The sequence below is a fragment of the Schistocerca piceifrons genome, chromosome 6, assembly GCF_021461385.2.
Source record: "Schistocerca piceifrons isolate TAMUIC-IGC-003096 chromosome 6, iqSchPice1.1, whole genome shotgun sequence".
NCBI lineage: Eukaryota > Metazoa > Arthropoda > Insecta > Orthoptera > Acrididae > Schistocerca > Schistocerca piceifrons.
In genome coordinates, this window is record NC_060143.1 from 199518562 (window position 1) to 199544086 (window position 25525).

Below are 25525 nucleotides of genomic sequence, written 5' to 3' on the forward strand. Positions count from 1 at the left end.
AAATTAAGTTGTCTTAGCTGGTGTAGTGTCTTATGGTCCATAAAAGATTTTACTATTTTCATATGGAATCAGAAGAAATAGACTTTAATCTCTTAAGTGCGTAGTTCATCTGTGTCACAGTCCTCATGTTACAGATCAGAAATAATTGATCATCAGCGAAGTGTTTCGCATCATATAATACACAAAAAATGTGAAAAAACAAAGAAATGTATGCAGATGTTTCAAAAGTTACTTAACTGGAGTGGAAGTGCTTTCCTCAACCTTCGACTAGGTGGAAGGAAATCCAGAAATTGCTAGCATAGGTAAAAAGTACTAAATATCTAAAGAAGGCGGCTTTGGTACAAAAGGCAGAACAAGTCTGGAAATTAAAGTATTGCAGGATTAAAAAGGTGTTCAATTTTGTAAAACAAATACTGAAAGTATATTGAAAATACCCTGACTGTTGACAGAAAACCACATGAGATTGGCAACTTTCATATAAATGACAGTATAGAATACAATTACCAATTTTTTTCTTTGGAGGAGCTCTATGTGCCGCCACATGGTGATTTTAAAAAGATCATGAATGGTGTAGAAAATAGTTTTCTGGGAAGTCGTACACACTCTTGCTGTTCGGGGTCTGGGACTTCAATTCTATTTTAGTTGATTTAGTACAGGGCTGTTTTAAAACAAATGCTACTTGTCGCTTTGAATTGCTTCATCAAACTTGGATTCTGTGGTTGTAAAAAAAATCACAATGTACCACAGCATGTGTGCTGTTTGCCATGAAAATTCCAAGTCTCACTACGCGACCAACAGGTTGGTCTGTCTTTAAAGATAACGCCACCTCTGGAGGCAGCTCTTATTAGCAAGGTACAAAGCTATTATTGGTTGGACACACTTTCTTACATATTTGAAGACATAGTTAAATAATCTGCCAGATGTCAAAAATTTACCTACAAAATGAATGATTACTTAGTCAAAACACACAATAAAAAGTTAGAACGAGCTGTTTGACCCATCACTCAATTGTAATTAAAACCTTTGTGGAGCATTAGACTTAATGTTACATTGACATGTTCTTAATGGAATGCTGGAGTTAGCTCACAAAAGTTATCTTGCTAATTGTACATAAGATTTGAGAAAATGTTTAATCAGGAAGACTGGGAAAATATTTAATCAGAAAGACTGTAAAAGTCTTAGGTAATACAGCCGTTTTGTTTTGGTACAGTGGATGGTCATCAGTACATGATCTGCCAAGTATTTAGAAATAATACTTAGTACTGACTCCTTGCTGTGCTTTATCTGTTTAATATTATATAATAGATTTGTATGGTTGTTAATTTTTTAAAATATTACATTTGTCAGATATTACGGTTTAATTATACATTTATTTTCAGGGCACGAGATTCTCCTGATCGCAATGGGGATGTTAACACAAATGAACGGGATTGATTGCTTTGCTTTAACACTCATCTTGGACCTTCTGGTGATTGCTGGGAGGCATCTAGACAGCTTGGAACTTCCAGATTATATTTTTAAGTCACTCTTGTAATGCTTTTAAAATGTTCCAGCACTTGTTTGACTAAAGAATGAATTAGGCTAAGCTTTATTACTTAATGTTTCTCCATATGTTGTATTGAGTACTACTTTTGCGGTACTCACTGTCAGTGTTAGATTTGGACATGCATTTTGTAAACAGTGTACCTTTTATAGGTTCCTGTGAACAAATGCAGCAGGTTTGTATTTAAAAACACATTCTATACTTTTCTTATAAACTATTGAGTGGTATCAGCTCGTATACTCACATGAAGTATAGTTTCCTATAGTGTGATTTGACAGAGATTTTTATTTTTGATCTCACTGGAATGATACAGTTAACCACCTCAGTACTGGGCAACAGTATTTTTCAGTTCAGTTCTGTGATGTCATTTTGGGCACCAGCCTATAATATGATTGTAAGCTCCTTCGCAGTAGTACTAAGAACTTCACGTGTTTGCCATATCAAGAGCAGTTGTCTTGTGGTGACAGTTGAGTGATAAGCCATTGCGCCTCTCTCTCACTCTCTCACTCCCCCCCCATCCCCCCCGGTCTCCTGTTCCATCTCCTGTTCACTCCACCCACCTGTTCAGAGAGAGAGAGAAGGGGGTGGGGCTTGTTTAAGTGTACTTGTTTGATTTTGCAGATAGTTAATAAAAATTTAGAAATGTACCTGCCTGTGAAAATAACAGGTACACATGACAGGTCAATTTTCAGCATTTACCTTAGATTCTGTAGTTTGTACTCATACACGTCATAACTGAATTTATTCAAATGCTTGTCTTCTCCATGGTTGGTCATACCTGTATTGCGACAGCTGTCTTTAACTTAACAAGTGTGTAGTAAATCAGGTGGGTCGAGTAGGACAGTAATAGCTGCAAATAAGGGGAAGGCTTGCATGCCACAAATCCTTTAAATTCACTTCTTCATGTGAAGTTCTTCTAATGAAGTGTACTTAAATGTTATGTTAATAAAGTATCTTTTCGGACATTGACATTGTGGAATTACTTTGTACCTTGTATATTCAGCAGTTTTGACTACGGAGCAAAAGGATTCATTGTGAGAATAGTGTGAAGTGCACTGAAAAGACTGTTTGACCAGAATTAACCCTTTCACTGCTGTGGATGTGTACACATGATCTGTTACACTGCTCCCCAGTTGCTGTGGGCACGTACAAGTGCACCATTGGGCTTTCCAGCAGTGCTATGGATGTATGTATGAATCCGGAGCTGCCGACCTCTGCTGCGGATGAGTTACTTCCACATCTCTGAATAAAAAGGTTTAGGGAGTATTTATTGTACAACATATGTACCTCATTGTGTGCTATCATTTGCAAAAATCTTTGCATCAACAATGTAGGAAAACATAGATTGCTATTTACTGTAAAGAAGACATGTCAAGTTACAGACAGGCACGATTAAGACACATGTAGCTTTCAGCCGCAGCATTTGTCAGGAAAGGTACACACAAGCACATCTCACACTCACACGACTGCCAATTCCAGCATCTCGAGCCAGAATGGATATCCATTGGATTAAAACCCAATGACTCTAAAATGAAAAGAGATAAGTATTCCGCTATTAATTTTAAATAAAATTTTGATACCTTATTTGCATTTCAATCACTTCTATGTACTGGCGAAAATCGACTACACGCTCAATTTACGAAAGGCAGTTTTACCTCCACAAACTCATTGAAATTTTACGCATTGTTTTATGTAATATGATGCAGTTCTGTAAGTATGACATGTAATGAAAAGAAATTCAGTTCTTTATCGAGAAGATCTGACTGCAAGATGCGCAAAAATAGTTTATTTATGTAATAGTTTTTAATAAAAGCGGGTAAGTATTTATCGGCCAGGATGCCATCTCAGCACAGGCACCAGCATCTGGTGAGCAGTACAGCCATAACAAAAGCCGCCATCAGCTTGGAACGCAGAGAGCACGTCTGTGGCAGTGAAAGTGTTAATATGATTGGTTTTTATGAAGTTAATATAAAGTATGTATTATCAAACATTAACATCGAGTATTTGTCAGGAAGTCGTTTCTGAAAATATTTGTATGGAGTGTAGCCATGTATGGAAGTGAAACATGGACGATAAATAGTTTAGACAAGAAGAGAATAGAAGCTTTCGAAATGTGGTGCTACAGAAGAATGCTGAAGATTAGATGGGTAGATCACATAACTAATGAGGACGTATTGAATAGGATTGGGGAGAAGAGGAGTTTGTGGCACAACTTGACTAGAAGGGTTTGATTGGTAGGACATGGTCTGAGGCATCAAGGGATCACCAATTTAGTATTGGAGGGCAGCGTGGAGGGTAAAAATTGTAGAGGGAAACCAAGAGATGAATACACCAAGCAGATTCAGAAAGATGTAGGTTGCAGTAGGTACTGGAAGATGAAGCAGCTTGCACAGGATAGAGTAGCATGGAGAGCTGCATCAAACCAGTCTGAGGACTGAAGACCACAACATCATTATCAAACATTGGGAACTTGAGGCAAGAATACCGTCAATGTAGGAAGACAGATTGCTACTTACCATAAAGATGACATGTTAAGTTGGAGACCGGCAGAATTGACCCACAGCCTAGGCCAGAAAAAAACACACACCATTCATTCACACAAGCAAGCACACCTCGTGTGCACATTACCGCCAACTCTGGCAGCTCGGGTGCTCTAGTGGTTAGCGTTGCTGCCTCTGGATCTCGGGTTTGATTCCCAGCCGGATTGGGGATTTTCTCTGCCCGGGGACAGGATGTTTGTCTTGTCCTCATTGTATCATCATCATCATCATTTGTGACAGTGGCTAGATTGGATTGTGTAAAATCTAGGACTTTGTATGGGTGCTGATGACCACATGATTGAGCACTCCACAAACTGATCATCATCCGACAGCTTGGGCCAGGCTTTCTGGCACAAGCTGCTAGGTTTGGCGATCATGTGTGCATGAGGTCTGATTGCTTGTGTGAATGAATGGTGTTCTCTTTTTCTGATGAAGGCTGTGGACAAAACCTTACGTGTGTGTCTTTTAATTGCGCCTGTCTTCAACTTTGTGTCACTTTTTATGGTAAGTATAGTAGCGGCCTATCATTACCTACATTGTAAATAATGTATTGTGGCCGCCTTAACACAAAATGGATAGTGGATGTTTCCAGATTAATAAAGCAAATTTCTGAGAATTACTGATTTTGTTCCAAGTCTCTTTACACTATTTGGCTGTAATTATGCTCTTTGCTGCTTGTGGGACCTCTTTTTTCATTTGTACTGTGCCCAGAATTATGTATATGTTGTTTTGAATTTTAGGAAGCATAATTGTTCTTGTGAGTAAGAAATTTTGAAGATATTTTCTTTACACCAGCTTTCCACTTTCTTGTTGAGTGAAAAAAATTAACAATCCTAAGTGTTTTTTACATTATTGTATGGGCACCAATTTGTAATGATTTTTGATCTGGTTATGTGTTCTAAGTAGTTATTTTGCAGGTGAGTAAGGACATGAAATAGAAAAAAAGTTGGGTTTGTTTAGACTTGCTTAAAAACCAGCAGTACAGTCACCTGTGTTATATTGCCTGTTGTTGCTGTTGCTCTTATTGACATATCTTTGAGTTTCTATTTATATCTGGAGTTTGTAACCATGTATTCAGCAGTGGACGCCAACTTGGTTAACATTCTTTTCGGATGCATATCTCTCCATAAAATCTTTCGTTTTTATAAGCAGGAAACTGACATAAAACTTCATATATAAATTATTTATTCTTTGTATGTTTTCGAAACTTTCGTATTTTTTATTGTCATTCAGTGTACACTATGTACAGATATTCTTGTCCTTTGCTGTAATGAACAACTGACAATCATTAATCGAATGCACAAAATTAGACATTAACATTTTGATTTTGCAGGTATATAACTGATCCTTCATTGTGTCTCAGGTGTGTTTCATAGGTTTCTTGTGGCTAATTCAGTGACCAAGATAACAGTGGGAGTTCACTATTATGCTCCTCAAACCACAGTATAATGATTCTGACCTTTATCACGGAGAGTAAAACTGCTGGACATTTTCAGAGACTCCCTCGATGTAAATAGAGAATGGTCACTGTATACATCCTACTAACATTTTGGTACTGCAGGGATAACTAATGAGGAGGAATTGAGTAGAATCGGGGAGAAGAGAAGTTCGTGGCACAACTTGACAAGAAGGGACCGGTTGGTAGGACATGTTCTGAGGCATCAAGGGATCACAAATTTAGCATTGGAGGGCAGTGTGGAGGGTAAAAATTGTAGAGGGAGACCAAGAGATAGATGAAGTTTGCATAGGATAGAGTAGCATGGAGAGCTGCATCAAACCAGCCTCAGGACTGAGGACCACAACAACACCACCAAGGATTTAGTTGTGCATAATATGTGACTGTGTCGTACTGCTTGACCTCTAACAATCACAATTGGACTCTCATCAACAAATTGCAGGATCTGAACTTTCATAAATGAGTTGAAGCGGATGTCAACACCAAGGACTTGTACCAATACAAACTCCATTTAAAATTTTCTGGTTCAGCCGGTGCAATTTCTGTAATTTGCTGTTGCTGTTTAACATTAAGAAACTGCAGCCAGTAGGAGAGAGTGAAAGTTTCAGGGAAAGAAGTAGGTAAAAGCATTTGTGAATAACATTCTGTAGACCACTCTGAGCTTAATACTGGGATAGCCTGCATTTGGAGTACAACACAGCTGCAATTGGGCATTACAAATTTAACAAGTCGTGGGTATGTTTCTGGAAGTGTGCTGTACCAGATTTCTACATCTAGGTTACCCCAGTTCCTGTAAGTTACGGGCCAGCAGTTTTCGGGTATGGAACTGAGCCTTGATAGTGTCCCAGATGTGTTCCATCAGGTTCATGTGACGAATTCAGTGGCTAAGACAGAACAGTGTGAGTTCACTATTATGCTGCTCAAACCACTGAAGCACGATTCTGGCCTTTCAGCACGGGCTGTTAAACTGCTGGAAGATGCTATCCTCAAATGGGAAGATATAAAGTATGCAGAGGTGTACAGTAGTGGCCTGCAATAGTGTTCCTATATCATAGTGCCTTAATCATACTACCACTATGGAACCCCATTGGAAATCCCCATAGCTAGAAACAAGAAAATGCTTTTTTATTTTGCCAATTGCAGTGCTGTCTTTTTTTTTTGCCAATTTCGATGCTATTTTTTTTACAGATTTCAATATTATTGACATTTATCAGCAATTTTTTGTCAGTTTTGGTACCTCTTCTGCCAGCTCATGTATTTTCTGTTGCTTATTTTTGAAGTACTGTATGTTCCTTATTTTTATCTTAGTTTTTCATTCTTTTGTTGAAAATGAAAAATGTCAGTTACATTGATTTGACATTGTAGGTCATATATGTTTAAATTACAAAAAATCTTTTACATTAACGTATTACACCTAATCATACAGAAAGACTCTGGAACCACACGCCATGGTAAAGTTTTTCAGAAGAAAGCATTATCGTAACTTAAGTTATCTTCTGAAACATGCTACGGATATCAGCACTTCAGCATAGTGTGGAAATGACTTTTCACAACGTACACGTTTCCTACTGTTTGAAAGTTGCTTTTGCACTAATATTGAACATTGTTTAGATAACTTACATGGCTGATACCTGGAATTCCAGGTGCATTTCGTGACCGATGTGCTATATCAGTATTAATAGAGCTCAGAGGTTGAAACAAGAACTTAAGGGTGTTAACCAGACTTGCAAAGATCTGCAGCTGTAAGAACCTAGTTTGGAGTTGCAGGCCAGTGAGTTTAAGTCCTCCCTTTGTCTGAAATGCTTTAGCATCATGTTCAACAGTTCTCCGGTTTTGCCACCAAACATTCCTGTACCCACAACAATGAAAGAGCGTTTTAATTTGGAATAGACGTTATAGTTTTGATGATGGCACATTTCCAGATTTTTACACTACATATAACATAAATATGCAGTTTGGGATGAATATTAATTTACAGACGAATAAAAAAACTGGTAGAAGTCGACCTTGGGGGAGATCAGTTTGGATTCCGTAGAAATATGGGAACACATGAGGCAATACTGGCCCTATGACTTATCTTAAAAGCTAGATTAAGAAAAGGCAAACATACATTTCTAACATTTGTAGACTTGGAGAAAGCTTTTGACAATGTTGACTGGAATACTCTTTCCAATTCTGAAGGTGGCAGGGGTAAACTACAGGGAGTGAATGGCTATTTACAATTTGTACAGAAACCAGATGGCAGTTACAAGAATCGAGGGGCATGAAAGGGAAGCAGTGGTTGGGGAGTGAGACAGGGTTGTAGCCTGTCCCCGATGTTATTCAATCTGTATATTGAGCAAGCAGTGAAGGAAACAAAAGAAAAATTCGGAGTAGGTATTAAAATCCATGGAGAAGAAATAAAAACATTGAGGTTCACCGATGACGTAATTCTGTCAGAGACAGCAAAGGACTTGGAAGAGCAGTTGAACAGAATGTATAGTGTCTTCAAAGGAGGATATAAGATGAACATCAACAAAAGCAAAACGATGATAATGGAATGTAGTCGAATTAAGTCGGGTGATGCTGAGGGAATTAGATTAGGAAATGACACTTAAAGTAGTAAAGTAGTTTTGCTATTTGGGGAGCAAAATAACTGATGATGGTCGAAGTAGAGAGGATATAAAATGTAGACTGGCAATGGCAAGGAAAGCGTTTCTGAAGAAAAGTTTGTTAACATCGAGTATAGATTGTGTCGGGAAGTAAGTTTCTGAAAGTATTTATATGGAGTGTAACATGGACGATAAATAGTTTGGACAAGAAGAGAATAGAAGCTTTTGAAATGTGGTGCTACAGAAGAATGCTGAAGATTAAATGGTAGATCACATAACTAATGAGGAGGTATTGAATAGAATTGTGGAGAAGTTTGTGGCACAACTTGACAAGAAGAAGGGATCGGTTGATAGGACGTGTTCTGAGGCATCAAGGGATCACCAATTTAGTATTGGAGGGCAGCGTAGAGGGTAAAAATCATAGAGGGAGACCAAGGGATGAAAGACAGATTCAGGATGTAGGCTGCAGTACGTATTGGAAGATGAAGCTTGCACAGGATAGAGTAGCATGGAGAGCTGCATCAAACCAGTCTCAGGACTGAAGACCACAACAACAATTAATTTACTGCATCAGGTAAATACATACTTTCATAGTTCACATGTATAAATACGAAAATCTCAAAATATAGCACTTAAGCTTCACAAACACGTAAGTCAACGAGATGCTTGCTCGGATTGCTTCTGTTAGTTACAGCAAAGGACATGTCATGCTAGGGGTTTGTGACGACGATAAAACAAGATTCCTTGAGTGTTTAATTCAGTATTATTTTTACTATTTTGAGAATGCAGTTTTCAGTCATAATATGATCTGTTGGAAACCTGAAGTTTAGGTAGGTAATGCTCAGATGGTTGCAAGTTAATGAAACCTATGAATGTGATTCAGAGGTGCTCATCATACTTCGTCCTATTTGTAGTATCGGGCAGCTGTGATCTTTGTGTAACATTGCAGGTTGTGTGTTGCGATTGGCTCGTAGAAGCAAACCAAAGAGACATGCTGGTTTGTATGTATGGTAAAGTAGTGTTGTAATTAATGTACAACATTGAAGATCGCTTCAAAACAAGTATTTTTTCTAAAAGTAGTGGCAATTAAAACTGTTACTGGAATGGAATATTTTCTTTTGATGTCAAGTCATAATTCATTTGGCAGAAAATGTACTGCCATTTTAAGATTGAACATGAACTTCAAGACTGAGGAAAGGCACTCCAATTTCAACATACAATAACAATTATCAATATTAGCAAACTGTCATCCTCGTATTTACAACACTTCTATATGGGGAAAAATGTAAAGTTTCACGAATTTTGTAAAAACAGCTGAGTTCATAATTTTTCGTGCTCCTGTATTTTCAAATTTTTTCCTATTCTTTCCCACAGCATAATATGCCCCCCCCATAAAGCTGTTCACCTGCGTACTGGAATATCTGGGCACAACCATTGATATGATTTAACAAGGAATATGGTTCATCTGAGCAGGCGACACATTTCTACTGATCTACAGTCCAATCTCGATACCGTACCCGTCACAATTGTAATGAACGGTACTTTTTACAAAAGGTAATCTCACACTGAACACCCTTTTAAAACAGCAAACGCTCACTTTGGAGGTGGCATTTAACCATTCAATGCTGTCATAAGTCATGACAGTAAAGAAGTATGTACGAGGGTATTTCGGAAAGTAAAGATCCGTACGCCAGAGGAACAGAAGTGTTTTGGCGAGCAAGTTGGTAACACTGGTGTTCACCTTGCACCGTTAGATTTCTCCTCGCGGTCGTTCGGCTGTTGAACCACAGAACAACAAGGAAAGAGAAGTGCAACTCCCGTGTTGAAAGAGGGAAACATAGGCCGATAGCAGCGCCTCTAGTGCTATGGAGATGAACTAAAAAAGGATAAACATTGCAGAATGCATCCCTCCTAGCTTACGTACGCTGTTTTTTTTCTTTTAATTTTCTTATCTCAATTTTCTGGGCGTGCTAAGTAATTATTTTGGCTAGCATCATAATAAAATAACTGGAACACAGCTATAGCACATTGCAGTACAACAGTGACAAACCTATTATTCAGAAATATTTGTGGTCCAATTTAGCTGCAACAAATTTATTTAGCTTCAGCTATTTAAGCTACAAGCCTGTTTCGACTTACTGTCCGTTTCAAGTATTACATCTAGTTTTTATGACGGACAAAACATCCTGGAGCTTTTATATGTTGATAGCAACCAGTAAAGTGCGTCAGTTTACAAGTCTATTTTTGACGTTTGCGTCTGACTGTCGCTGCTCCAATGATGTTTTCTTGAGCATCAACTGTCAGGCGCTACTGTCAAGAATAGACTTCCAGACTGACACACATTGATTTCTATCAACATATAAAAGTTCCAGGACGTTTTGTGCGTCACAAAAACTAGACGCAACACTTGAAACTGACAGTAAGTCGAAACAAGCTTCTAGTCTAAATAACTGTCACAAGCTAAATAAAAATTGTTGCAGCTAATTACTGAATAATTTCATACTTTGAAATCTTATAAACTATGGGTGTAACATTACGAGTCAAGATAGCTGTAACGGAACTTGAATAGCGTAAAGTTATCGTTGAAAACGCACGCCGCGCGATTTGTTACGATTTGGTCGGTCATAATAATAGTAACATGCTTTTGAATACAATTAATATATAACGGCGATACCTGTTTAGTGTTACTGGAAATAATATGTAGTAAATTAATGAGTAAGGTAGCCGATCCTATAAGAAGAGGTAAAATTGGGCATATTAAGATGTTTCGCTTTATATCGACTAAGCCGATGATACGGCGTCTTTGTTTTTTATTTACTCTTAAAAAAAAAAAGAAAAAGAAAAAAACAAGTAAAGAAGTGCTAATTGTGCGTTGTGAAAAATATAGGGGCAAATTTTAAATAGCCACGTTGTATAATCAGACTAACAAATGGACATTTAAAACTTCCTTGCAGATTAAAACTGTGTGCCCGACCGAGACTCGAACTCGGGACCTTTGCCTTTCGCAGGCAAGTGCTCTACCATCTGAGCTACCGAAGCACGACTCACGCCCAGTACTCACAGCTTTACTTCTGCCAGTATCTCGTCTCCTACCTTCCAAACTTTGCACAAGCTCTTCTGCGAACCTTGCAGAACTAGCACTCCTGAAAGAAAGGATATAGCGGAGACATGGCTTAGCCACAGCCTGGGGGATGTTTCCAGAATGAGATTTTCACTCTGCAGTGGAGTGTGCGCTGATATGAAACTTCCTGGCAGAGTGAAAATCTCATTCTGGAAACATCCCCCAGGCTGTGGCTAAGCCATGTCTCCGCTATATCCTTTCTTTCAGGAGTGCTAGTTCTGCAAGGTTCGCAGAAGAGCTTGTGTAAAGTTTGGAAGGTAGGAGACGAGATACTGGCAGAAGTAAAGCTGTGAGTACCGGGCGTGAGTCGTGCTTCGGTAGCTCAGCTGGTAGAGTAGAGCACTTGCTCGCGAAAGGCAAAGGTCCCGAGTTTGAGTCTCGTTCGGGCACACAGTTTTAATCTGCCAGGAAGTTTCATATCAGCGCACACTCCGCTGCAGAGTGAAAATCTCATTCTGGAAATGGACATTTAGTTACACGAAATCGCGGATAGCGAAGTGTGGTCATTAAATTGAGTACACCTACAGGGCGGTCAATTCAGGGATAAGTCTATTCGCATCTCACGAGGGACGCGGTATTGAGACCGTTTTTTTTTTCATTATATCGCGGAGAGCGGGCTTCAATTTATAAAAAGGAGAAAAGCTGTATCATTATCATTAACTGTTGGTGTCAAGCAACCAAAACTGTTCATCAAAGGGTTTCGGTGAATGAGTGGTGAATGCGAAATGAAACTGTGAACGAAGTTATATTAAATAAAACAGAAGAGACAAGACAGTTTGGTCGTATCTGTTATTATTCCATAAACTGTAACATTTCTTCTCGTTGTACGAAGCCTTTATAGACGATCATTATGACAATTGGATTTGAAGGGATCTCGTTATGAGTTAAGTTTTGGGGACCTGGTCAAGAGGGGATTGTTCGTAGATCCTAACTACTGCAGCTATTCTGGAATCAGGTGCTACCGTGACCGTTGCGTGTTGTCAATGGCTTAAGGTCATCATATCTCATGCTCTAAGATCGACGCGCCTTTCCTCTTGGTATAACGGTGTCTCACGGTAACAACGACAATGCTGACGACGAAGGAAGATACGGTAGATGGGGTCAATGGAGAAAAAAAAAAACTATAATCAAGAGAATAATCGGCAGAAATCTTTATCACAGTATTAATTAATGAAGAATTCTAAAATCGTTACCACTATATTTCAGGACTGTAATTTCTGAATAATTGCCCAGGAAACTTGCACTACTGACGATTAATTTCTTAAAAAATGTTTCTAAATCTTACGATTGTAAATACTTCAACACAACAATGAAGGCATAAATATTAAGTACCTAAAATAGGAAAGGTAGATAAAAACAGTGAAATGAAAACAAAACTTTTTATTTCTCAAGCAGACAATAAAAATTTAATTATGAACAACAGTTTCACCTGATTCACTAGTGATGTTAGAAATTTCACATGGAACACCTGCCACATGTTTCGGGAACACATCCCTGTTTAGCCTATGCCTAGTTTTATTCATAGAATCTTGCTTGAAAAAATGATCTTCACAAACAAAATAAGTAGCACAATTCACATCAGGTGACACTTCACACTTTTCCATTTCAGAGGCAGTTCTTGAAGTTGTGTTGGAAACCTGTAGAAATGCTTGTTGCTAACTTTCTCGGTTGAACCGACGTAATATCCAGATGAACAGCTGGGGAATTTACAGGATTATTTCAATGTCAAATTGTTATGCTGGATATTCTGAAAAAACATAAAATTGTTCATAAAATAAAACTACTACTGACATACCAAAGTTATTTAAGTATGCAAACAAATCACACAGCTTCATTCACGATAGAATAGAATACATTTCATTTATAGACTACGAGATTATTTACTGAAAATTAAATGTCTTACCTTAGGATTAATTTCGGACATTCTTTTCAGCAGGAAATCTCTTCAATTCTACGGTGGACATATGAAATTTAAAGAAAAAAACCTGTTTATAATGAAGATCAGTACTATGTAAATATGAAACATATGCAAAGACGACTGTAACCGTTGACTTCAGTACAGAGCAAGACGATATAATATCCACAACCGCCATTGGATAGCTCTCATTGGTCAATTCCAGCTTCGTTTGACCTTTAGTGGTGTGGAAGGAACTACCTGGCTTGCTGCCTCTTCTCTCATATAGCTTTCACCCCCGTGAGTTGAACATTGCTTATGTTTTGAGTAGGTCGTGTTTAAAATGGCTGCGTCGATTCAGAATCCCGCCAAATGCGAAGTGCGTTCCGTCATACGTTTTCTTCATGCAAAAGGTCAGCGACCAGCGGATATTCACAAAGAAATTGTTTCTGTTTATGGGAAAATTATGCATCGACAAAAGTAACGAAATGGTGTCATTTCTCTGAAGGTAGGACCGATGTTCCTGATGAACAAAGAACGGGTTGGACATCTGTGATCTCTGATGCCCTTCTTCAGAGAACAGAGGAAGCAATTCGTGCGAATAGACGTCTTACATTGAAAGAATTCCATCAGATCATACAGGACGTGTCATTGACAACCCTTTATGACGTTGTGACTGTCAAGTTAGGGTACAGGAAATTGTGTGCGTGCTGGGTTCCAAAACTGTTAACGGAACAACACAAACAGAAAAGGATGGGCTTTGCACTCGACTTCCTCACACGCTATGCTGAAGCAGGTGATGAGTTCCTTGATCACATTGTGACAGGTGACGAGACATGGGTTTATCACCACACACCTGAATCCAAGCAACAATCAATGCAATGGCGCCATTCGAATTCACCAAAAGCCAAGAAATGCAAAACGTCGATTTCAGCGAAGAAAATCATGGCTTCTGTTTTTTTTGGACAGACAAGGCATTCTTCTGTTGGAATTTGTGCCTCCTGGAACGACAATTAATGCTGCTACATATTGCCAGACTTTGAAATGTCTTTGAAGGGCAATTCAAAACAAACGCAGGGGAATGCTGACAAGTGGAGTCTGCTTGCTTCATGACAACGCTCGGCCTCACACAGCGCTCGTAACCAAATCACTACTCAAACAATTCAAATGGTACATATTGGACCATCCCCCATACAGCCCGGACCTTGCGCCCGCCGACTTCCATGTCTTCCGTTACCTGAAGTCACATCTTGGTGGAAAATCATTCCAAGACGACGAAGAGATCGAAGATGAAGTTGAAATGTGGTTCCGACAACAGGCGGCAACCTTCTATTACTGTGGGGTACAAAAGCTTGTTCACTGACTTAACAAATGTTTGGATAATGGGGGTGATTATGTCGAAAAATAACAAATAATCCAGTTAATAAGATGTAACTGACGTTTTCTAAATAAATGTCCTATTTAAGGACAGCAAGCCATTGTATCTTTCCTTTTCGAAATGCCCTCGTATGTACCTGACATTTTATGGAATGAGTGCACCGAGTGAGGTGGCACAGTAGATAACACACTGGACTAGCATCCGACCAACCTGATTTAGGTTTTCCATGATTAGCTTAAATCGCTCATTGCAAATGCCTGGATGGTTCCTTTGAAAGGACAGGGCTGACTGATTTCATTCTCGTTCTTTGAGACACAATTCGAGCTTGTGCTCTGTCGCTAATGACCTTAAAGTTGACGGGATGTTAAATCGAATATTTCTTCCTATCTTCCTTCCTTCCTTGGAATGAGTGCAGGAAGATGGGTCAATGTGGATTGGACAACACAGTGAATGGAGTTGTCAGATTTTTAGTGTATTGATGGGGACTCTTGACATGTCTGAGGAATGATGATCCACTCACAGCCATATAATGCAGTGTAAGAGCAGTGGTCATAAAAAGATCCTAACCCACAGGAACCAAAGACAAGTACCACACCTTGCCAATGGCAGTTGTTTTCAAACATGACAGGAACTGCTAATGAATACATTGTAAAGTGAATGGTATGCCAAACATTTGGTGTCTGGTACCTTGCAAAAGACCATTTCTTCCAGTAGCGCACAAAATTCCCAATCTTCAGCGTACCAAACATCGCTATTGGGGAGTAGCTGAAGGGGTGTAGTATGGTAAACTTCAGTTCAGGTTTTGCCCATTTTCAGATGATGCAAGCCTAGTGATGCATTTAACGCAAATTGTGTGCCGAGGGTAGTTGATCCTAGATGTGGTTCTGGGATGTTTTGTAGGGACGTTAAGACTATGATTTGGGCCTTTTCTCACAGGTTATGAAATATGGGTCTGTATGTTTATTTCTCATTGTCAGTGACCAAATGATGCTCTTTCTTCTATATCTTCATGCTGTGGACCCCCCATTTTGCAAGATAATAACTTTTCCACAACACTGCTCACATAAGTTCTTGGTTTGATGAACACTTAGGCACCCTGTCGCACCTCAGCTGGTGTGCTAATCACCCAATCTAAATCCCATAGAAAATAGTAACACTGGCTGAAATGTAGCAATCAACATCCCTGTGGTTACGTTGGTTTACTAGACTTAATTTCAATGAGTGGCTTCGGCGGAATATAGTATACCTGATGAAACATGAGGAAACTCGTCAAATTGAGACCATTAGATTATAGGTGGTGTTACATGGTATAGAGCGAAGTCTCTTGGGATTGACTAGCTTTTTGTCCAGTGTAAATTAGCGTCTTTTAGGATAAAGGCAATTACCAAATCTTCGTAATGTTCAGCAAGATGTCCCTTTAAGTTCAGAATTTAAAAATATGTACAGAAAATTATAGATACATATGTGGTCTGTAAGCCAGGTAGTTTTACTTAATGTGTGTCCATTTGTCACAGCTACATTCTACCATGTTCAGTGCTTTGCAAGTGCAACTTTCTCAGTTAGGAGGAAATAAGGATTGGACAGATCTGTGAATCATGCATTGTCTCCGTGGGCAGAGTCACAGTGGTAGCAATTGTATTCTGCTGCCTATTGTGCATTCTATTGTGTGAATAATTGTAATGAATGTTTGTGCTGTGTAAGTTTGTGTTCATGGCTTTGTGGGCAAAAAGTACAGAGACGATGTAGTGTTCAGTCCAAAGACAGGTTTGATGCAGCTCCTCACACGTGTGTCCTATGGAAGTATCATACAAGGGAGGATTGGGAAATAATGTGTAATAATTTTTCTCCTCCTCTGCTAACTGAAATGTTGAAACTCCATGATGATATAGTTCGAAGTTTGCGCTACAGAGAGTATTTCGTTTCACGTGCAGCTTTAGAGAGAAGGCTGAACTACAAAACAAATGTGATTTGCACGTTAGTGCTTTCAGCTTGTGAAGAGCAGCAGTGTAGTTCAGTATTTGTGAGCTATAGGGCATAAACAGTCAGATTCACAGGGACATGTGTGGTGTGTACGGGGACAACTTTATGGACTATAGCAGTGTCTCCAGGTGTGTGCATTCCTCGAAGAGGGCTGTGTGAACCTGTTGATTCCTCATGCTCTGGGAAGCTGGTATCAGGTGCAGCCCCACAGAATGTTGGAATCATTGAGGCAGCAATTTTGAGCAAGCAGTGTGTGCAACTGCACACACCTTATCAGAGCAGTTCAACATTTCCTATGGTGTGGTTTACAATATCGTTCAAGGCATTTAGAAATTTAGTAACATTGGTGCTCGCTGGTTACCGAAGAACTGGCAGATAACTGCAAGGGCAAGCGAACGATGACAAGCTTGGCTTGCTTACGTTGCAGGACGTCGTTCTCAAAGGAATTGTCACTGGTGGTCCACATGTGCCCAAACCCAAGTAGATCTCTACAGAGCAGAAACATGCTAGTTCCCCACTACAATAAAAATAGAAAAAAATTCAGTCACTCAGTCTGCTAGGTAAGTTTTTGGGACAGTGTTCTGGGATATGCATGATGTGTTGTTGAAATTTGCTAAAAACGGGACCACTGTGGATGCTGCAGCTTACATTGAAACTTTAAGTTGTGTCATGCCCTTAATGGCAAATGCCACAATATTAACTTCGATGGTGTCAAACCTCATGACGATGCTCACCGTCATAATGCTGTTTCTGTTCGTGAGAAAATGCCAAATTTTGGTGGGAGCTGCTTCAGCATTCACCGCGAACTCCAGAGCTTGCACTGTAGGACTTTCATATGTTCAGTCCCATTAAGAAATTCGTGGTCAGCCAACGCTTTGCAGAAGTGAAATCAGCAGTCTACTGATGGCTATACTCCAATGAAAGTAACTTGTACTAACAGGGCTTATTGATACTGGTACTAGTATGGGAGAAATGTGCTGAACTTTGGTGAGTATGCAGAAAAGTTGGTAAAAGATGTAAGTTCATTTGTAACTTTTTGTTTTGTTACCTATTAAACGTTTGGGTAATAAAATTGTGCTTTACTTTCTGATCTTCCCTCATATCTGTATAAGAGTTGTGACTTACCTGCATTCGAGCCTATTCAAGCTTTGGTCTCCCCCTACAATTTTTCTTTCACACACCTCTCCATTGCCAAATTAACTGCTCCCTAACAACTCAGGGTATGTCTTATCAACTTATCCTTTCTTTTGAGCATAAAGTTTTGATATACTAATTTATTCCCCAGTGCAATTAAATCTCTTCACTAGTTACCCATACTACCATCTCATTCAGCATTCTTCTGTAATAAATTTCAAAAACCTCTGTTATCTTTTTCATGTTCTACTAATTGTCCATGTGTCACTATCACATAAGAATACATCCTGTGTACTTTCAGACACTAGTTCCGTTATAAATTTATTTTTGGAAAAGCTTTTTGTACTGTAAGTCTAATTTTAAAATCCCCCTTTTTTTACTTCAGTCACTGCCAGTGACTTTGGTGCCCAAATAGTCTAATTTGTCCACAGCTCTTAGTGGCTCAGAAAATCTTAATTCCCACACCAGCACATGACTTTTAATGAAGCTATAATTCATTAATCTTTTAACATTTCAATTCTGTTCAGTTGATCTTGCAAAGCATTTGCTGTCTGTCGGAGAATTAAAATTTCGTTGTCAAATCTGAGTTTTCATTTCTTCTTCCTGAACTTCAATTCCATGTCCAGATTTCTCCTCATTTGTGCTTGCTGCCCACTACACAGGATGAATAACCAGGTGTAAGGCTACCACATTCTGTTCTCGACTACTGTCACACTGTATCTTTTCACTTAAAACTGCTGTGTGGTTTCTGTTGAAATTATGGAGAATATTTCTCTCTCTCTGTTTTATCCCTGATAACTACAGTCTTTGAAAGAGTATGCATCTGCAATCATTGTCAAATGCATTTTTTTTCCAAATCTACAAATGATATACATGACATATTCTTCTCAAAATCCAAAGCGGGGTCATCTAGTTGTAAAAGCAATGTCACAAGATTATGTTTCATCCAATATTGTGAGCACTTAAGTGAACCAGGCATAATATCCTCCATCTGATAGTAATAGTCTGTGCAGCAATTTCCTGTACACAGCTTGTTGGCCCATTTCTTGCATCTGTTGCAGGCATCCCTCTTTGTTGGCTTACTGCCAACTGCACTTGGCTGTGACTAACTTGTGTCTTGTTCTTCATGTGTGCATCCTCAGCATAGCTTTCATATGCCACTGGCCCATTAGCTTGTACAAAATGTAGGACTTTATAATTAGATAACAATAAAAATATTTATTTAATGAGCCTGGCTTTTTAGGGGACAGTCTTTACATCTTTGGAAAAAATAAATAACATCACAGTCTGTTGAAACTCAGGCATATAGATGTATTTTTAATACTTTTACTGCAGTAACCATTTTTTCTAATAGCAAGGGAAGATTACCGTAGATTGTGAGCATGGTTAAGTACAAAACATGTGTGATATGATAATTCACATGAGGATTTTCTGTAAAATAGCAGGCTTAATCAGAGGAAAGGCAGTCTTTAGTGGGAAAAATTTTACTTACCAATTTTTTTACTGCTATTGTGTAAAATGCAGTCCATTTATTTCCACTGCTGTATTTTTTCCTTATATATTACACTAAAGGCAGATAAGATTGCATCATTTTCAGTGCCGTGCTACAAACTTGCAAATTTGTTCCGTAGAAGAAATTAGGGACTTGAAGGTACTGCTGTTTTAATTAAAAGTGTGTGGAAGTAGAAAATAATGACAGTTTTCAGTATTTCAGTGCAGAAAGGGACTTCAAAGCAACAGTTGTAGTAATCAGTGGTGCAAATACAGTTGTGGCTGTCGCATTTATCAATAAACTTGAAACATTACTAAATAGGATACATGCAGGCAAGAAATCAACAGTATGGTGTGTGGGTATTGCAACACTGACGTTCTTGCAGCAAGCAGGAATAAAGATCTGCAACTGAACCTAACATACTTCCAGTTTAAAACAAACAATAACAACACCCACAAGAAATACAAAAACTTCTGCCATTACTGTGGACCAGGTGCGGCTCGTGGTTTCTATACGGGGGAAGGCTGTGGCATTTATTGATCAGAGCCAACATAGACCTCGGGTTACGCTACAGATTAGTCTGACGTAAACAACTAAGAATTCAGGGGGAGGGGGTGGGCAGATCACGCTCTACCCATAATTTTACGTACTGTATCTTCTATAATCAGGTATTAAATATCATTAGAAGCTAACTTCGTGTTAAAATCTTTGGTTAGTGTTTTTATACGTCATTATTGCATTTTCTGACACTTTGCAGCAAATCATATGAAAAGACGCGTTTCGGAGAGATCTTTAATGCGGGTCTGGAAGCACCAAGTTCTTTCACTTTCATCCTATGGCCGTGTTCCAAGTTTTTACCTATTAATTTGCACACTGAATTCATATTGCGCTTGTTTCACACTCGCGGTATGTTGCAGGTATTCACCAGCAAGTAAAACTCACTAAAATCCTGCAAAATATACTCCGAAAAAGAAACTTGCTAATATCACACGGTATCAACAAAAGCAGTCAGCATCAGCAAGCAAGGAAGGTAAAGTAACGGGACAAATTTCGCGCGTTTTGTCCTCTAACCACTTATGAAACTCTCGCTAGATGGCAGTACTGGTACGTTACTGTAGTGTAGTGCACTCTGGCGGGATATTTGCAAACTTATTCTAAATGTGGATAAAATAGCCAATAGCAGAAACAAAACAACTATGTAAAACATTATCAAAACAATAATACTAAGTGTCGATTAATGACGCATCGAAGCGTAGTAGAGATATGCAGAGACAGAGATTGGATAGCGAAGTTTCGGCCACTCTACATTCCTTTATTACATAGATAGTGGAACCTGAAAAATATGTGGTGGTTGGTACGACACCCTTAGGCTGCAAGCCCTGAGCCTTCGGGTCGCCCATAAAGAGCAGTACTTTGTAGAAGCCACGCCCCCAAACCGCTACTACATGCAGCTTACGGACGTTTCAAGGCGCAGCCTAAACACTACTAACCATTCGGAAAACATCTATCGATACAAACAGTTCCAAAAATGTTGACCGTCGTTATTTTAATCGGAACGGGAAATATGCGAAATTCGTCCTGATAATTTAAATTATGTAATACGTTCTTGCGAAATTTACTTTAACATATATTTTGGGGCGGCTCCGCCTCAGAGCCTTTAATTACGAGCCGCGCCTGCTGTGGACCAAATATTTAACATACTCTGTACTGCAAATTGTGTAAATTCAAATTTTACTCATCCTGAAGATCAAGTAGCAACCCTCTCAGGCTATTTACTACCCAGACAAAACCATAAAAGAACTTTGGCTGCAAGAAGGTTCACAACACACGGCATAGAAACAGTCACTTATTATTAAAAGAAACGTGGGAAGAAATTTCTCAGATGTGTGACACCAACAAAAAGTTCTTTGGCACTTTCAACTATTATTTTGAAATAGCAGTTCCTCTCAAAATACAGGTGGAAAGGAGCACAAATCCAAAAACAGAGACTTAGGTAACAAGAGGCATAAGTCTCAAGAAACACAAAAAAATAATTGCTCCATTACAGAAAAAGCTACAACATACCCCACCTCTTTAATTTAATTACGAAAGATATTAAGATATATAGGAAAGACGTGTTAGGCAAAAATAATGGCTAATCGTAAGTTTATATTAATCAGAAAATAAAAGCAAAGCAACTGGGAAAGTAATCAAGCAGGAAGGAAATAGTAAAAAGAAAAATATCACCCTGAATTTTGAAAATAAGATAATTACGAACCTCAATAGATTGCAAATATCGTAAGGGAGTACTCTGCAGACAATACAAATAATGTTACCCAAAGTGAAAAGAGAAGAAAGTAATTTATTGTCTTCATTCAATCTCTCTTTATGTAACAACTCCAAATGAATTCATTCACATAGCGAAAACTTTAAAAAATGTCCTCAGGAATTGATAGTATTCCAGATGTCATAAACACTGCAACTCCCCTCGCAGAGATAATCAACTCATCCTTCATGATAGGAATCTTCCCTGAATGTCTTAATTGTGAAAATGATCCCTATTCATAAAAAAAGCTGGCACAGCAAATTTGGAAAATTCTAGAGGAGTCTCATCAGTTTTTGCCACATGCACTGAAAGGATCACATATAACAGATTAATCAAATTCCTGAACAAAAACATCCTCCTCACTGATGCCCAGTGTGGTTTTGAGAAAAATAAATCAATGACAAATGCCATATATAATTTATTACATAATGCTCTAGAAGCACTGGATACAAAACAAAATGCTACTGGTATTTTCTTAGAGCTAAGCAAAGCTTTTGACATCTTGGACTGCAGAATCCTGTTGGAAAAGCTCCAAAAGTAAGGCATTAGAGGCACTGGATTAAAATGGTTCTCCTCATAATGGACTGGGAAACATTAAGCAGTAATAACACAAACTAAATGATAGCACTAGAACATATTTTTCAGATGCAGAAATAATAAAAACTGGAGTTCCACAAGGAACCATACTTTTGTGTACCCTTTTCCTTCTGTACATAAATGACCATGCATTGAATCACAGATACTTTTGTTTGTGGATGACATTGCCACCCTTCTTACAGAGAAAACAACACAACTACAAGAACACTTACATGAAGCTACAGATCAGCCAAGTTACTGGTTTTGAGGAAATAAACTTAACAATAAAATAACAAAACAAATTATCTTAATTTCTGTTTAAAAGGGGAAGCCTCTGACACCTCTGTAATAAACACCAACAGAATTATACCCTCACTGGAAGTAAAAATTTTAGGCACATGGTTTCAACATGATTTTAAATGGCTTAACAAAGGCAAAGGCAATACTGCAAAAAGTACTGAAGTGTATGTTCACTTGCACACAAAGCAAGCTTCCATACTTTGAATTGCATACTTTGTCCAGTTCCACAGCATTATACAGTACGAAATTATATTCTGGGATAGTAAGACTTATAGTTCAGTCATCATAACTCTCAAAACAGCTGTAAGAACACTGCACCATGTATGACTAGGTTCCTGCAGGCCTCTCAGAAGTCTTAATCCTCCTAGGCCCTGTAATTTTATTCTAGAAACTTGTAAGTACATTTGAATTTAAAAGAGAGAAATAAAAACTAATGTACATGAATGTAATACCAGACAAAAAGACAAACTCCATGTCCAGTCAGTAAAGACAACAGCCTTTAAAACCTCCGATACAGAATGCTATGAAAATGTAGAGTGGTCTTGGAATGTTTTCTGTCTTTCTTTCCCTAATGGGGAAGTTAGGAATAGGCTATTGAAATACGAGGTCTACTTAAAAAATTCTAAACCTATGTCCACAAAATTTTTCTACACTTGATTTTTACTCATTGTGCATGGTCTCTTTCGAAATACTCTCCTTGACAATTGATACACTGCTCCCAATGCCGTTTCCACTGCCGGAAGCAGCCTTGGTTGGTATGCCTCTTGCTGGATCACGCGAAGCGCCATCTCTGAATTTTCTTTTATCTCGTCTATCGTCGCAAATCGTCTTCGTCCTTTCAACGGAGTTTTCAGCTTTGGAAGTAATAGAAGTTATGATTCTCATTAGGAACATCTCGTTCTCATTTGCGTGATCGAAAAACTATTCAGATTGTGAGTGGAAGATCTTTCTAGCCTCGACTCATCAGCTGTGGGATGAACTTGGCGGCATCACGATGCATTACAAGATGCTGTGTCAGTATTTCATTACATGGTCCAACTGAAATGTTACGTTCTTTGCAATCTCAGTCAGCCTGTCAGTCTTAGACTGGCACGCACATTTTCATTGAAGTTCCTGTCCGCCCCCGGTAGCTGAGTGGTCAGCGTGACGGAATGCTAATCCAAAGGGCCCAGGTTCGATTCCCGGCTGCGTCGGAGATTTTCTCCGCTCAGGGACTGGGTGTTGTGTTGTCCCAATCATCATCATTAAATCCCTATCGACACGCAAGTCGCCGAAGTGGCGTCAAATCGAAAGACTTGCACCAGGCGTACGGTCTACCCGACGGGAGGCCCTCGTCACACGACATTTTCATTCCATTGAAGTTCCTGACATTAGCGTCGTTGGTTGATATCGAAGGGTGTACTGAAAGAGGGTCATCTTCAACTTCTGTCCAGCCATTTTTAAACCGAGTGAACCATTCATAACACCGAGCACGGCGTAAGCTGACTGTACTACGTGACGTTCTATTCAATACAGTATTGAACAGTACTAAACGACACACAGCACTGCACTTCCGGCAGTTACACAGGCATGTGCAGGGATGCCAGCCGCGTTTCACACCATTGGTGCGAAATTATGAATGTTGGATTATTTTGATTAGACCTCGTAGTGCAGTAGTCGATCCGTAACTTCCGTATCCCGCTTCTTTTCGTGCGTTTCTTACTTTTCTCTCACGGTTCCCGTGCAATACTAACGCTGCAAGGGTCGTGCTATTCAGTACTCTTGAACCGTGACACAGCTCCTCCCCTGTGCATTTCGGTCCATTGCGTCGAAGATGCTGAAAGAGACTTCCTTGTTTCTGCGGGATAACACAGTCGGAAGTCGGACTCGATGTTTTTCTTACAATGTATAACTGTAACTTCTCTTAAATGAATCGACAACACATTCGTTACATTTCAGCTAGATGTTGTCGTGCGTCCGTCTCACACAAGACTCGGAACAACAGTACAACAAAAAACTAAACATCAATGCTGTGATGATTTCCTTGGTGTCACATAGGACACGTGCAGTGGGTGCTTTTCCCTCGCGGCTCCACGGAGCAAACGACTCCAGCCAGCAGGTGGAAGCGACAGTAGCACAGGGTCGGTCAGTTCCGATTGGCACAAACCATTCAAAACCTGAAAGTGAGGTGCTTCCTACTTACTACTTTCTACGAACATCTTTTATTGCTCAATGGATAACAAGGAGGTGGAATATCTCATTCTGTAAATAACATGTTACACTTCATATTCTCCCACTGAAAGATGTAGTGCGTATATATAAACTTAGTTTTAAACAGTTGTGTAATGTTACAACTTTAAAAATTACTAATATTGGTCGCCGTTCATTTCCCTCTGGGACTCCTGATGAATTTTCACTGAACTCAGCTCATATTTCCTCAATTACTTCCCGTCGTAACTTTACTCATCACCAGGCTATCTTCAGATCCAGTCGCTATGGGTCTCACCTAATATTTCTTTTCTATTTGCAGTCTTTATCACAGTATAATTTTACCTCCATCACTTGGACGTTGTAATTTTGTAATTACACTTAAGAATCCTTATTACTGGAGCTACATGATCTCTACTTCACTTAGCTATGGATATTCTGACATGCACAAACATTACTGTGGGTTTCTCGAGCAATTACACTTTTGCTTTACCTAGATGACGCTAGTTTGCTGTTATGTTTTCTTTACTCCAGGTTTTGACAGAGGTATTTGTCATGTTTATTTGCAATTTTAAATTACTTCACTTAATCATTCATTTACCTGAAGAGTTACTTCTTAGATTGGAATCAACAATCTGTTTAACCATGAATCCTCAAATACTTGCTTCCTTAACCCACATTAAAAATGTAGTCATATCTACGAAGGTCAGTCAACCAGTTCCATACAACATTATAGTAGTCTGAAAAATGCTTCTATAAAGTCAACATCCTTCCTGTGCACGTTTGCACCTCATTCTGGGGCCAGATACTTCTCAATTATCTTTTCATTTGAGGTGCTAATGTCCCTTTACAATTGTCCCTTCATAAAAGCGGTATGGGTCTTTCCTTTTGTGGATCCACCTGACCTAAGGTGTAAGTCGTAATTTCCATTCATGTACATACCCTTTATCCTCTTTTAATGTTGCTTTTGGGCACAAAGCTGTATCACTGTTCAATTCCTGTACGAAGTATCCTACCCGACTTATACT

The 25525-nt window shown here is 39.0% G+C and overlaps 1 protein-coding gene across 2 annotated transcripts in view; it reads left to right on the forward strand.

Moving 5' to 3' along the window:
• The window catches only part of LOC124802612 (serine/arginine-rich splicing factor 7-like), a 28109-nt gene extending 25597 nt beyond the window's left edge, over positions 1-2512 (forward strand). For both annotated transcript variants that reach the window (XM_047263497.1, XM_047263498.1), the window contains exon 6: positions 1380-2512. In XM_047263497.1, coding sequence (XP_047119453.1) covers positions 1380-1434 — 55 coding nt within the window. In that variant the 3' untranslated portion in view covers positions 1435-2512. The remainder of the gene's footprint in view (positions 1-1379) is intronic.
• The last annotated feature ends 23013 nt before the right edge of the window (positions 2513-25525 follow it).